The sequence below is a fragment of the Lutra lutra genome, chromosome 3, assembly GCF_902655055.1.
Source record: "Lutra lutra chromosome 3, mLutLut1.2, whole genome shotgun sequence".
In the NCBI taxonomy this organism is placed as follows: domain Eukaryota; kingdom Metazoa; phylum Chordata; class Mammalia; order Carnivora; family Mustelidae; genus Lutra; species Lutra lutra.
In genome coordinates, this window is record NC_062280.1 from 14,753,164 (window position 1) to 14,766,687 (window position 13,524).

General features: G+C 35.3%; 1 protein-coding gene across 8 annotated transcripts in view; it reads left to right on the plus strand.

Annotated features, from left to right (window-relative positions):
• CARF (calcium responsive transcription factor) overlaps window positions 1-13,524 on the plus strand; it is a 66,296-nt gene that overhangs the window by 17,923 nt on the left and 34,849 nt on the right. For 7 of the 8 annotated variants that reach the window (XM_047720775.1, XM_047720776.1, XM_047720774.1 and 4 more), the window contains 4 exons: window positions 748-978; window positions 10,462-10,582; window positions 11,668-11,797; window positions 13,035-13,119. In XM_047720775.1, coding sequence (XP_047576731.1) covers window positions 748-978; window positions 10,462-10,582; window positions 11,668-11,797; window positions 13,035-13,119 — 567 coding nt within the window. Of the gene's footprint in view, window positions 1-747; window positions 979-10,461; window positions 10,583-10,765; window positions 10,833-11,667; window positions 11,798-13,034; window positions 13,120-13,524 lie in introns of those variants that run through there. The other variant, XM_047720780.1, reaches the window with a different exon arrangement.

Consider the following 13,524-nt stretch of genomic DNA (forward strand, 5'->3'; position numbering starts at 1 on the left):
AGTGCATTTCTTAATCCCCATCTCCTATTTAACCTGTCTACCCCATGTCCCCATCCCCTGCTCTAGTAATCATCAGTATGTTCTCTTTTATTAATAGTCTGTTTCTTGATTTCTCTCTTTCTCTTTTTCCCTTTCCTCATTTGTTTCTTAAATTCCATATATGAGTGAAATCATATGGTATTTCTCTTTCTTTGACTGACTTCACTTAGCATTATACTCTCTAGCTCCATCCATGTTGTTGCAAATGGCAAGATGTCATTCTTCTTTTTTATGGCTGAATAATATTCCATTGTGTCTTATACCACAACTTCATCAATTCATACCACATCCATTCATCAATCATTGGATACTTAGGCTGTTTCCATAATTTGGTCATTGTAAATAATGCTGCTATGTAAACATACGGGTTCATGTATCCCTTTGAATTAATGTTTTTGTATTTTTGGATAAATACCCAGTAATGTGGTAGTTATATTTTTAATTTTTTGAGGAACCTCCATACTGTTTTCACAGTGGCTAGTAAACATTCTTTGTTTGTTTTTTTGATTGTAACATTACGGGCACTGGGCTGGTTCAGTCGATAGAGCCTGCTACTCTTGGGGTTGTGAGTTTGAGTCCCATGTTGGGTGTAGAGATTACTTAATACCTTAAAAAAAAATTTTTTTTTTTAAATTTAAAAGATACAGATTGTGACATTATATTTTACAAACACCCTTAGTGCTTTTTTTTTTTTTTTCCTTACAAAAGCATCTAACCTGCATGGACTCCAGGGATCCTTCCTTTGGACAGAATGGTTCTCCTACTAGAGTTTTACCCATCACCTCTCATGAAGCTGATAATTCACTCACATCACAGAATATACCAGGGGCCCTGACTCAGACACAGACTCTTTCTGCAGAACAATTCCATCTAGTGGACCAAAATAAGCAACCTATTCAATATGAACTCCAGTCATTGGGGGATTCTAATGCACAAATGGTGAGTGTATTTTATAAATAATCAGTTTTATGCTATTTAGCAAAATGTATTAACCTTACTAGGCGACCTTAATTTCTTGAAACTGTTGACTTGCATTGCTTTGAAAATACCCTTTCCATGATGTTCATTTTTATGTTACCTGAAGATTTTAAAAGATTTCATTTTAGGACTACTAATAGAATGTTAAACTACTTCCCAGTTACTAGGTCTAGGTACACTGTTACTTTGAGATCAGTTGGAAATGTATCATAATCTGTGACTAGTGCCAGAGTTTACATGCAACTTACATTTATTTTTGTGTATGCATTTGGCTGAACTCAAGGATATTGCTTTACCCATCTCTCGGTCACTAACTTGCATGCCACAGGTTGGTATGCCTTCTTGAAGCAAAAGAAAACAATGGAAATAGCAGTGGTATACTGGCAATTAGACATAGCTTCGCTGATGTAGATACGTATGTGTCATGTAAGTAACAGTGCATATAAAGGTGAAAATGCTGCTTTAAATTGTTTCTGAAGTATTCATGGCCAAGTTTATAGTTTGAGTAGAAGAAATGAAAGATGGTTTTGTTGGAAATTACAGAGAATTATTGAGAAAAACTTCGTTTCTCTGACTACTAAGAATATCCTTACATTAAAAAAAATATATCTTTACATTAATAATATGAAGAATAACATATGTCTTGTTTACCTGTTTTCCAAATTTTCTACAATGGGTATTAATTACATAATGGAATTATTATTATTTTTTAAAGATTTTATTTATTTGACAGATCACAGATAGGCAGAGAGGCAGGCAGAGAGAGAGGAGGAAGCAGGCTCCCTGCTGAGCCTGTTGGGGTATTCGATCCAAGGACCTGAGCTAAAGGTAGACACTTAACCAACTGAGCCACCCAAGCACCTTAGTGAATTATTTCAAAGACAGTAATCTGATTGTACATCTCTAACAGGATATAATCTAGAAACAAAATGTATAAACTTTCAATGAATTTAATATTAATAATAATCTTAGTATTGTTATTCTGAAGCTATTATATATCAAGTGTAGAACAAAGATATAAATATTTGTAGGATGATGCCCCCTTTTTCTTCCTGACACTGCTTGTTGTACCTCCTCTATTTTTTCTTGAACAGTCTTATAAGATGTGTAATTTTATTATTCATGTATTAATTTTATTAGTCATTTATAAAGATTTTATTTATTTATTTATTTGTCAGAGAGAGAGAGAGAGAGCACAAGCAGGCAGAGAGGCAGGAAGAGAGAGAGGGGGAAGCAGGCTCCCTGCTGAGCAGAGAGCCCGATGTGGGGCTCAATCCCAGGACCCTGGGATCATGACCTGAGCCGAAGGCAGAGGCTTTAACCACTGAGCCACCCAGGTACCCCAAGAGCAATTATAGAGTCAAAGCAAAACTGAGTAGAAGTACCGTGATGCTTAAAAAAAACCCTGCCCCTATACATGCATGGTCTTTCCCATTTTCAAGATCTCCCACCGTATGGAGCTTTTTTTTAAAAAAAATTTTTAATGTGATTTTTTGATGTAGAAGTTATCAAAGAAGTAGTAAAGATTCTGTAGTGGGTGAATCTGCAACAAATGAAGAGGTTTTAAAGTGAAGCAGGGATGGTAATTTGGACTTATGAGATATATTGTACAGTACACAAAGAGCCCAGTAAATATGACTACTTATTAGTCAAGGTTTTCTGATAATGTTCATGGTCTGCCTCAAATAGAATGCATTGCAACAGATGACTTTTCAAAACTCTGATATCATAGCAAAGATTAAAAGTAATTTCCTTTTAAAATAGGAAAAGTAATATTATTGTCACCATTATCAAATTACATGAACTGGAAATAGTTTTCTAGGTACTAGGTAGAAGGAAGCTATGGAAGGAGAAAGCTAAGGAAGGAGAAAGTGGAGGAGGCTCTCCTCCACTCTACATAGGAAACATATTTCCAAAAGTAAGAGGTATTCCACACATCTTTCTTAATTATGAAATTTTCATATGAGTAAATAAATTATAAATATATGTGTTTTATTTGGATTTAGTAGATTCATTTTCTAAGAATGAATGGAATATTTTTTTACAAGTATTTGATCTTATTTAAGGAGAAAGGAATTTAAAAACCATGTTATTACTGTTGCCTTTTAAAGCCCAGCAGTATTTCTTATATTGTTTTTGTCTTCTTTTAGGTTAAGTAAAATCGTCAGATAATGGGAAGCAGTACAGAATAGTTGTTTGAATTTGGGTTTGAATTTCAACTCACCACCCTATCTTGCATGAGTTGTGTAACCTCTTATGACAGTATCCTCAAGTTTAAAATGTATATACTTCATTTACATATGATAGGGAATACATACAGTAATGCATGTAAAGTCTTGCCATTTAGTATGCATTCAACAAATGTCAAGCAATTATTGTCATCAGAGTTTACAGTTACTTTTTCATGATGAAGTGATAAGAGGTATGGCAAGGTATTTTTATCTCAAGAAACTTGATAAACTTTGGGGGAGGGAAACAATTACTAGTCTTAATTTCTGAGAAATGTTTACAGTTAATTGTCCCTAAAGCATCTACTTCATTGAAATTTTTTTCAAATTTAATTTTTTTTCAATTAAAAATTTTTTCCAATGACCCTCTTAAAATTAGAACTGCAGTCTCTGTCACGCATCAGTTATGTTTCCATGTTTTATAAAACAGAAAGGCTGTCTTACCTCCAGGCCGGAGATTTTCATTCCTGTCCTCCAGGGCTCTACAGAAAGTGTTCAGGGAACAAAAGAGCTCCTGAGAGCAAGCAGGAGTAGATTACTTAGCCTGGCCCCTGGCAAGGGCAGTGCAATTCTGCCTCGGACAAAAACATTTGAGAATCAACCCAGAAGATCAGCAAGAACATCCACCCAAGACCAAGCTCACTGATCAAGGAGGACAGTGGAATTCCAGAGGAGGAGAAAGCAAAGCATGGAATTCATGGCTTTCACCTCATGATTCTTTAGCCTTGCAAAGTTAATTAAATTATTTTTTTCTTATTCTAATTTTAACTTCTCTTTCCTCTTTTAAGGTTTTCTAATTAGTTTATCTTAACAATACTTTCTTTAAAAAAAAATTTTTAAACCTTCATTATTATAGTCATATTTTATCCTTCATAGTATCTAACTTTATTTTTTGTATACATAAAGGGTTTTTTCTTATACAAAAATTTTGGGATACAGTTTCTTCCAATAGATCAAAATATACCCTAAATCTAGGATAGGGCTTTGATATGGTCTCCAGCCTGAGCAAATTCTCTCCTCTTTCTTTTTCCAACCAACTTATCTTAGCAATTCCTTCTTTAGAATTCTTTTTTTATTTTCATCTTTACAGTCATATTCCATTCCTTCTCATGTTTGTTCTTATTTTGTTGTATATATATATATAAGTTTTTCTTTCTTTAAAAATTTTGGGAGGTAGTTTCTTTTAAGAAACCAAAATACACCCAAAATCAAGTTGGTGGCTCTGTTCTATTCACCAGTCTACTATATATATATTTTTTAATTTTTTAAAAATTTCTTTTTACCCCTTTTCTTCTCCCCCTATTTGGTGTCTCTTCTGATTTGGTTAGCGTACATTTTTCTGGGGTCTTTGCCACCCTTTTAGTATTTTATTCTCTCCTTCATCTATTCTTCTCTGGGTAAAATGAAAAGGTGGGAAAAACTCACCACAAAAAAAAAAGAACAAGAGGCAGTACCAAAGGCTAGGGACCTAATCAGTACGGACATTGGTAAAATGTCAGATCTAGAGTTCAGAATGATGATTCTCAAGGTGTTAGCTGGGCTCAAAACAGGCATGGAAGATATTAGAGAAACCCTGTCTGGAGAAATAAAAGCCCTTTCTGGAGAAATAAAAGAATTAAAATCTAACCAAGCTGAGATCAAAAAAGCTATTAATGAGGTGCAGTAAAAAAATGGAGGCTCTTACTGCTAGGATAAATGAGGCAGAAGAGAAAATTAGTGATACAGAAGACCAAATGACAGAGAATAAAGAAGCTGAGCAAAAGAGAGACAAACAACTACTGGACCACGAGGGGAGAATTTGAGAGATAAGTGATACCATAAGATGAAACAATATTAGAAGAATTGGGATTCCAGAAGAAGAAGAAAGAGAGAGGGGCCAGAAGGTATATTGGAGTGAATTATAACAGAGAATTTCCCTAATATGGCAAAGGGAGCAAGCATCAATATCCAGGAGGCATAGAGAACTCCCCCTCAAAATCAATAAGAATGGGTCCATACCCCGTCATCTAATAGTAACACTTACAAGTCTTAGTAACAAAGAGAAACTCCTGAAAGCAGCTCGGGACAAGAAGTCTGTAACATACAATGGTATCATACTCAAAATAACTGAATCCGCTAAATCATACTCAAAGGGTCTGTCCAACAAGAAGATCTAACAATTTTAAATATCTATGCCCCTAACATGGGAGCAGCCAACTATATAAACCAATTAATAACAAAATCAAAGAAACACATTGACAATAATACAATAATAGTAGGGGACTTTAACACCCCCCTCACTGAAATGGATAGATCATCCAGGCAATAGATCAACAAGGGAATAAAGGCCTTAAATGACACACTGGACCAGATGGACATCACAGATATATTCAGAACATTCCATCCCAAAGCAATAATACACATTCTTTTCTGGTGCTCATGGAACATTCTCCAGAATAGATCACATCCTGGGTCACAGATCAGATCTCAACTGGTACCAAAGGACTGGGATCATTCCCTGCATATTCTCAGACCACAACACTCTGAAGCTAGAACTCAATCACAAGAGGAAAGTTGGAAAGAACGCAAATACATGAAGACTAAAGAGCATCCTTCTAAAGAATGAATGAGTCAACCAGGAAATTAAAGAAAATTTGAAAAAATTCATGGAAACAAATGATAAGGAAAACACAGCTGTTCAAAATCTGTGGGACACAGCGAAGGCGGTCCTGAGAAGAAAGTATATAGCCATACAAATCTTTTTCAAGAAACAAGAAAGGTCTCAGGTGCACAATCTAACCCTACACCCAAAGAAGCTGGGGAAAGAACAGCAAAGAAAGCCTAAACCCAGCAGGAGAAGGGAAATAATAAAGATCAGAGCAGAAATCAGTGAAATAGAAAACAAAAGAACGGGAGAACAATCAACGAAACTAGGAGCTGGTTCTTTGAAAGAATTAATAAGATTGTTAAACCCCTGGCCAAACTTATCAAAAAGAAAAGAGAAAGGACCCAAATTTAAAAAATCATGAATGAAAGAGGAGAGATTACAACCAACACCAAAGAAATACAAACAATTATAGGAACATATTATGAGCAACTATACGCCAGCAGGTCTGACAATCTGGAAGAAATGGCTGCATTCATAGAGATATATAAATTACCAAAACTGAACCAGGAAGAAATCATAACCAGTAAGGAGATTGAAGCAGTCATCAAATATCTCCCAACAAACAAGAGCCCAGGGCCAAATGGTTTCCCAGGGGAATTCTACTAAACATTTAAAGAAGAAATAATACCTATTCTCCTGAAACTGTTCCAAAAAATAGAAGTGGAAGGAAAACTTCCAAACTCATTTTATGAGGCCACATTACCTTGATCCCAAAACCAGACAACGACCCCATCAGAAAAGAGAATTACAGAGGCGCCTGGGTGGCTCAGTGGGTTAAAGCTTCTGCCTTCGGCTTGGGTCATGATCCCAGGGTTCTGGGATTGAGCCCCACATCGGGCTCTCTGCTCAGCGGGGAGCCTGTTTCCCTTCCTTTCTCTCTGCCTACTGTGATCCCTGTCTGTCAAATAAATAAAATCTTTAAAAAAAAAAAAAAAGAGAATTACAGACCAATATCCTAGATGAATACAGATGCGAAAATTCTCACCAAAATACTGGCCAGTAGGATCCAATAGTACATTAAAAGGATTATTCACCACAACCAAGTGGGACTTATTCCAGGGCTGCAAGGTTGGTGCAACACCCACAAATCAATCAATGTGCTGCAATACATTAATAAAAGAAAGAACAAGAACCATATGATATTCTCAATAGATGCAGAAAAAGCATTTGACAAAGTACAGCATCCTTTCTAGATCAAAGCTCTTCAAAGTATAGGGATAGAGGGTACATACCTCAATATCTTCAAAGCCATCTATGAAAAACCCACCATGGATATCATCCTCAATGGAGAAAAACTGAGAGCTTTTCTGCTAAGGTCAAGAACACGGCAGGGATGTCCGCTATCACCACTGCTATTCAGCATAGTACTAGGAATCCTACCCTCACCAATCAGACAACAAAAAGAAATTAAAGGCATCCAAATTGGCAAAGAAGAAGTCAAACTATCACTCTTTGCAGATGATATGATACTTTATTTGGAAAACCCAAAAGACTCCACTCCAAATCTGCTAGCACTTGTATAAGAATTCAGTAAAGTGTCAGGATATAAAATCAATGCACAGAAATCAGTTGCATTTCTATACACCAACAACAAGACAAAAGCAAGAGAAATGAAGGAGTCCATCCCATTTACAATTGCACCCAAAACCGTAAGATACCTAGGAATAAACCTAACCAAAGAGGCAAAGAATCTGTACTCAGAAAACTATTAAGTACTCATGAAGGAAATTGAGGAAGACAAAAAGAAATTGAAAAATATTCCATGCTCATGGATTGGAAGAACAAATATTGTGCAAATGTCTATGCTACCTAATGCAATCTACACATATAATGCAATCCTTATCAAAATACCATCCTTTTTTTTTTTTTTTTCAAAGAAATGGAACAAATAATCCTAAAGTTTATATGGAACCAGAAAAGACCTCGAATAGCCAGAGTAATGTTGAAAAATAAAGCTAAAGTTGGTGGCATCAAAATTCCAGACTTCAAGCTCTATTACAAAGCTATCATCATCAAGACAGTATGGTACTGGCACAGAAACACATAGATCAATGGAACAGAATAGAGAGCCCAGAAATAGACCCTCAACTCTATGGTTTACTAATCTTTGACAAAGCAGGAAAGAATGTCCAATGGAAAAAAGACAGTCTCTTCAACAGGTGGTGTTGGGAAAGTTGGATAGCCACATGCAGAAAAATGCATTTCCTTACACCACACACGAAAATAAGACCCAAAATGGATGAAAGACCTCAGTGTGAGAAAGGAATCCATCAAAATCCTTAAGGAGAACACAGGCAGCAACCTCTTTGACCTCAGCCACAGCAACTTCTTCCTAGAAACATCGCCAAAGGCAAGGGAAGCAAGGGCAAAAATTAACAATTGGGACTTCATCAAGATCAAAGGCTTTTGCACAGCAAAGGAAACAGTCAACAAAACCAAAAGACAACTGACAGAATGGGAGAAGATATTCGCAAACAACATATCAGATAAAGGGCTAGTATCCAAAATCTATAAAGAACTTATCAAAGTCAACACCCAAAGAATAAATAATCCAGTCAAGCAATGGGCAGAGGACATGAACAGACACTTCTGCAAAGAAGACATCCAGATGGCCAACAGACACATGAAAAAGTGCTCCACATGACTTGGCATCAGGGAAATACAAATCAAAACCAGAATGAGATACCACCTCAAACCAGTCAGAATGGCTAAAATTAACAAAAAACGACAGATGCTGGTGAGGATGCAGAGATAGGGGAGCCCTCCTACCCTTTTGGTGAGAATGCAAGCTGGTGCAGCCACTCTGGAAAACAGCATGGAGGTTCCTCAAAAAGTTGAAAATAGAGCTACCCTACGACCCAGCAATCGCCCTACTGGGTACTTACCCTGAAGATACAAATGTAGTGATCCGAAGGGGCACGTGCACCCAAATGTTTAGCAGCAATGTCCACAATGGCCAAACTATGGAAAGAACCTAGATGTCCATCAACAGATGAATGGATAAAGAAAATGTGATATATATATATATATATATATACACAATGGAATACTATGCAGCCATCAAAAGAAATGACATCTTGCCATTTGCAATGACATGAATGGAGCTAGAGGGTATTATGCTGAGCAAAATAAGTCAATCAGAGAAAAACAATTATATGATCTCCCTGATATGAGGAATTTGAGAGGCAAAGTGGGGGGTTTGGGGGGTAGGGGAGGAAAAAGTACAACATGCTGGGATCGGGAGGGAGACAAATCGTAAGAGACTCTTAATGTCACAAAAAACTGAGGGTTGCTTGGGAGAGGGAGTATGGAGAGGGTGTTTGGGTTATGGACATTGGGGAGGGTATGCGCTATGGTCAGAGCTGTGAAGTGTGTAAGCCTGATGATTCATAGACCGGTACCCCTGGGGCAAATAATATATGTTAACTTTAAAAATTTAATTAAAAAAAGGCCCTCTTGGAAAGTGGGTTGGAATGATTACAAAGAATTACTTGAGTAAGAACTGAGTCTAGTAGACCTTGGGTAAAACAGTAACACTGTGTCGATAGAAGAGTAGTATGTTAGGTAATAAAGTTTATAGGGTGTCCGAAAAGTCTGGAAATTTAAGATAAACTTGTCTTCAAGTGGAGGACATGTATTGCATGGAGCACTGGGTGTGGTACATTATCAATGAATTTTTTTTTTTTTTTAAAGATTTTATTTATTTATTTGACAGAGAGAAATCACAAGTAAGCAGAGAGGCAGGCAGAGAGAGAGGAGGAAGCAGGCTCCCTGCAGAGCAGAGAGCCCGATGTGGGGCTCGAACCCAGGACCTGGGATCATGACCTGAGCCGAAGGCAGCGGCTTAACCCACTGAGCCACCCAGGCACCCCTATCAATGAATTTTTGAACACTGAGAAAAAAATAAAAATATTTTGTTTTTCAAATGATGGGCTCAAAATGGTTTTTTTTCCAGCTTCAGACACCCTTTTAGTTGACAGTTCTCTAAATTTAAGATAATAGATTCAATTGTTAAACTGAAGGAAGAAATGGAAATAATAAACATATAATTTTTCTTATATTTTCAGAATTTTGGGGCATCCTTTGGTATTCCTTATGGACCAAGACAGAATATATAAAAATTCAGAGATATAAAAATAAATTCTGTTTAATTAGACATCTAACAAGATACAGTATTTAAACAAATGAAAGTGAAATAAAATACAGAAGAAATGACTACCATACAAATAATCCAAACACTTAGGGATATAATACAGTAAGTAGAAAAAAGCAAATACATTAAGTCCAGTGAGATCCTTGTTTACATTACTAAGTGATTAGACCTCATACATGTGTAATGATTAAGACCATAGGTGGTTAAGATCATAGACATAGAGTCAAACTACCTGTTTTGAATCCCAGCTTTAACACTTACCAGCTCCGAAACAGTACTTCAGTGTTTTCATCTACAAAATGAGGGAAATAATAGTATCTACCATACAGATAGGCATGTCTTTAATCATTTATTTAGTAATAATTCTGTTAAAGCATTGTTGGCTTATGCATTTGATTTCTTTCTTAATGTTCAAGATGATTGTCGCCAACCCCTCAGAAAATGGACAGGTGCTGCGTGTAATTCCATCTACACAGACAGGAATGGCACAAGTGATTGTACCTCAGGGGCAGCTTGTGGATGTGAATAGTCCTCAGGGTGAGTAATCATGGGTTATATGGGATTTAAGAATGTTTTGAAGAACAAATATATGTATCAGAAAATCACCTCATGAAAGTCTGTGCTAAAGTCGATCTCTTTGGGTAAGGTTGTGAACTGAATAATTAGAAAAAGATTCTTAGCCCAAATAAATTTCAAGTTCATTTTTCAACTCCTGTCTAGGTTAGCTGTCTATTTCATTTTGGAATTCTGTGAAGCTGGTTGACTCTTGCTTCCTCCCAAATGACCAGTGAGCATAAAATAAATTCTTAATTATAATAACAGTAGTAATAACAGCTACAATAACAAGATTATAGTGTTAATAGTTACTGGAGAAATTATTACATTTGTATTTTTATCAATATTGTTGTTAGCCATGTGACTCATTACTCTTTTAACTATTTTTTTCATCCTCTTTGCTCTTTTTTTCCTTCAGACTCAGAAAGGAGAATCGTGCTCCCCATTTTTTTTTTACTCTTTCTTAACCTATTGATAATATTCATGTTAGTTCTTTTTTGCTTTCCTTCCTTTTCTATCTAATACCATAGCTACACTGTTTCATTGTTCGTTCGTAACTAACAATTATTAGAACATAACAACAATTATTTAGAATAGATACTTTTACCTTAGTGATATGGTTCTTCGCCTTTGTTAATAGTTAAAACTTAAGGAAAAAAACAGTTTGCAGACAAAATGAAAAACATGGTATAAAAATGAAAAGAGTCTGAAACTAATGATGATATGCTGACTAGTTGAATTTTTAAAATTTTTTTTTAAAAAATGAAAAAGAGTTTTATACTTCCCTATTATGTTATGAAACTGTTAACATAACAATTGTACCACTTTTATATCCTAGCTGTTCAATATAAGCTTCAAAAATGTAATTACAAAATTTCAGTAGTTAGTATTATAATTTGAAACTAAACAAGTTTATTAGGGAAATTCTCAATAAAACATTTTAAGTTTTGGCATCTTTAGAGCATATCTTGCCTTTCATATTTCAAATCGATGAGTTCTACTTAGTTACATTCTCACGGACTTATTCAAGATACTGACGTTGCATTGTTCTTATTATTGCTGTTAAGATGTCTCTGAAGAGAAGTCCAATGATAGAAATTTACCAACTGTAAGAGTGGATGTTCTAGCAGATAATACCAGTAGTTATACTCTTCATCCACAAGCATCTGTCACATTGCCCAAAAAGACAGTGGCCAGGTGAGTCCGTGGGAAAGAGGAGTTCATGTTTTGAAATTATCATGGAAATCTTTTTTAAAATTATCATATCTAAAGTGAGCTGACTAAAAAAAAGATTAGAAATTCAAGAAACAGAATAAACTATCATCAAATTGTCAAATATCTTTAATTATTTAAATGACATCTTGGCAACTAGAAGACTATTTTAGAAGCTATGTCTAGGGACGCCTGGGTGGTTCAGTGGGTTAAAGACTCTGCCATTGGCTCAGGTCATGATCCCAGGGTCCTGGGATCGAGCCCTGCATCAGGCTCTCTGCTCGGGAGCCTGCTTACCCCCTCCCCTGCCTGCCTCTCTGCCTACTTGTGATCTGTCAAATAAATAAATAAATAAAATCTTTAAATTAAAAAAAAAAAGCTATAATGTCTAATGTGCTACTTTTCCTCAGTGACACTTGCCTGTTGTCTTTTGAAGCAATCTGAAAACATCTGGCACTAATAGGGGTTTTAGAATAAAGAAATATCCATTCTAAAAAAAAAAAAAGAAATATCCGCTCTAGTTCCTAAAATGTTTAATGGTTCATTATCTTTTTATGTATTTAATTCCTCTGTGGTAAAGTAATCAAGTGTTTTTTGTTAATATGTTTCAGCTTTTATTTTTGCCTTAACACTATAATAATTTAGGCAAATGTAGATATGGATTTTGTATTATTTATATTCTTTTAACTCTTAAAGACAGCATTTAAAAATTTATACACTACTTATTACATTTAGTCTTAGAGCTTGACATAATATCATTTTAACTTAACAAGTCACCTGAAGATGTTTTATTGGCTCATTTTTTCGTTAAATGAAAAACAATTATATAATGAAATAAAATGAGAAGACTACAAAATAAGATTTGAAGGAGATATTAAAATACTTAATTTTGTTGGGGCTATAGATATTTGGAAGAAAAAACATAGGCCGTTTCTTTAGCAACTAATAAAATAGTGCTGTTTAAAGAAAATTATAATTAAAGTACACCCACCAACTCTATTGTTATTATTGCAGTTAAGATCTTATATCTTTATTTTTTCAAATTAATTCTATACCCAGCTTGGGGCTTGAACCATTTGTGCCAGCCAGACACCCCTATTATTACAGTTTCTTATTGATGACCTCAGTATCCCTCAGGGGATAAAATGGTTGAATGTCATATGTGTGTTTGTGTGTGTGTAACTTGTAATATATACTTATGTATATTCCTTCCTTGTCCCAGAATGCTTGAAGAACCCTTTCTGGCTCCTCTCCAGCCTCTTTCTTCTAACACACCTATGTGGGCCTGCCGTCTTAGGAGCTGTGAGGTGAGTTAAAAATAATCCTTACCTAGATTCACTAAATTGATTATTGCTATAATGCATCCCAAAATGTCCACTTTTGACTATATCTGTAATACTTTATTTTAATGCTACCTCTGATCTCATCTATTCTTTTATTCCTTAGTGTAAGCTCTGTTTAAGCAGAGATCATATAAATTCCTTCATGCTTCACTATCATTTCTTCTCTTGCATGTCTTCCATGAAAACTTCATTATCATGTTTTTCTACTTTTTATTTTTTGACCATTACTTTTTCTTTACTTGTACTTATTTCTTTTCATATAAGTTTTGCTGTTTGACTTTGCCTTATTTCTCTACATTTTATCCCTTGGAGAGCTGATCAACTTTGTTAACTTTCAACTCTCACTTTTATAAAAATGATTTCCAAATC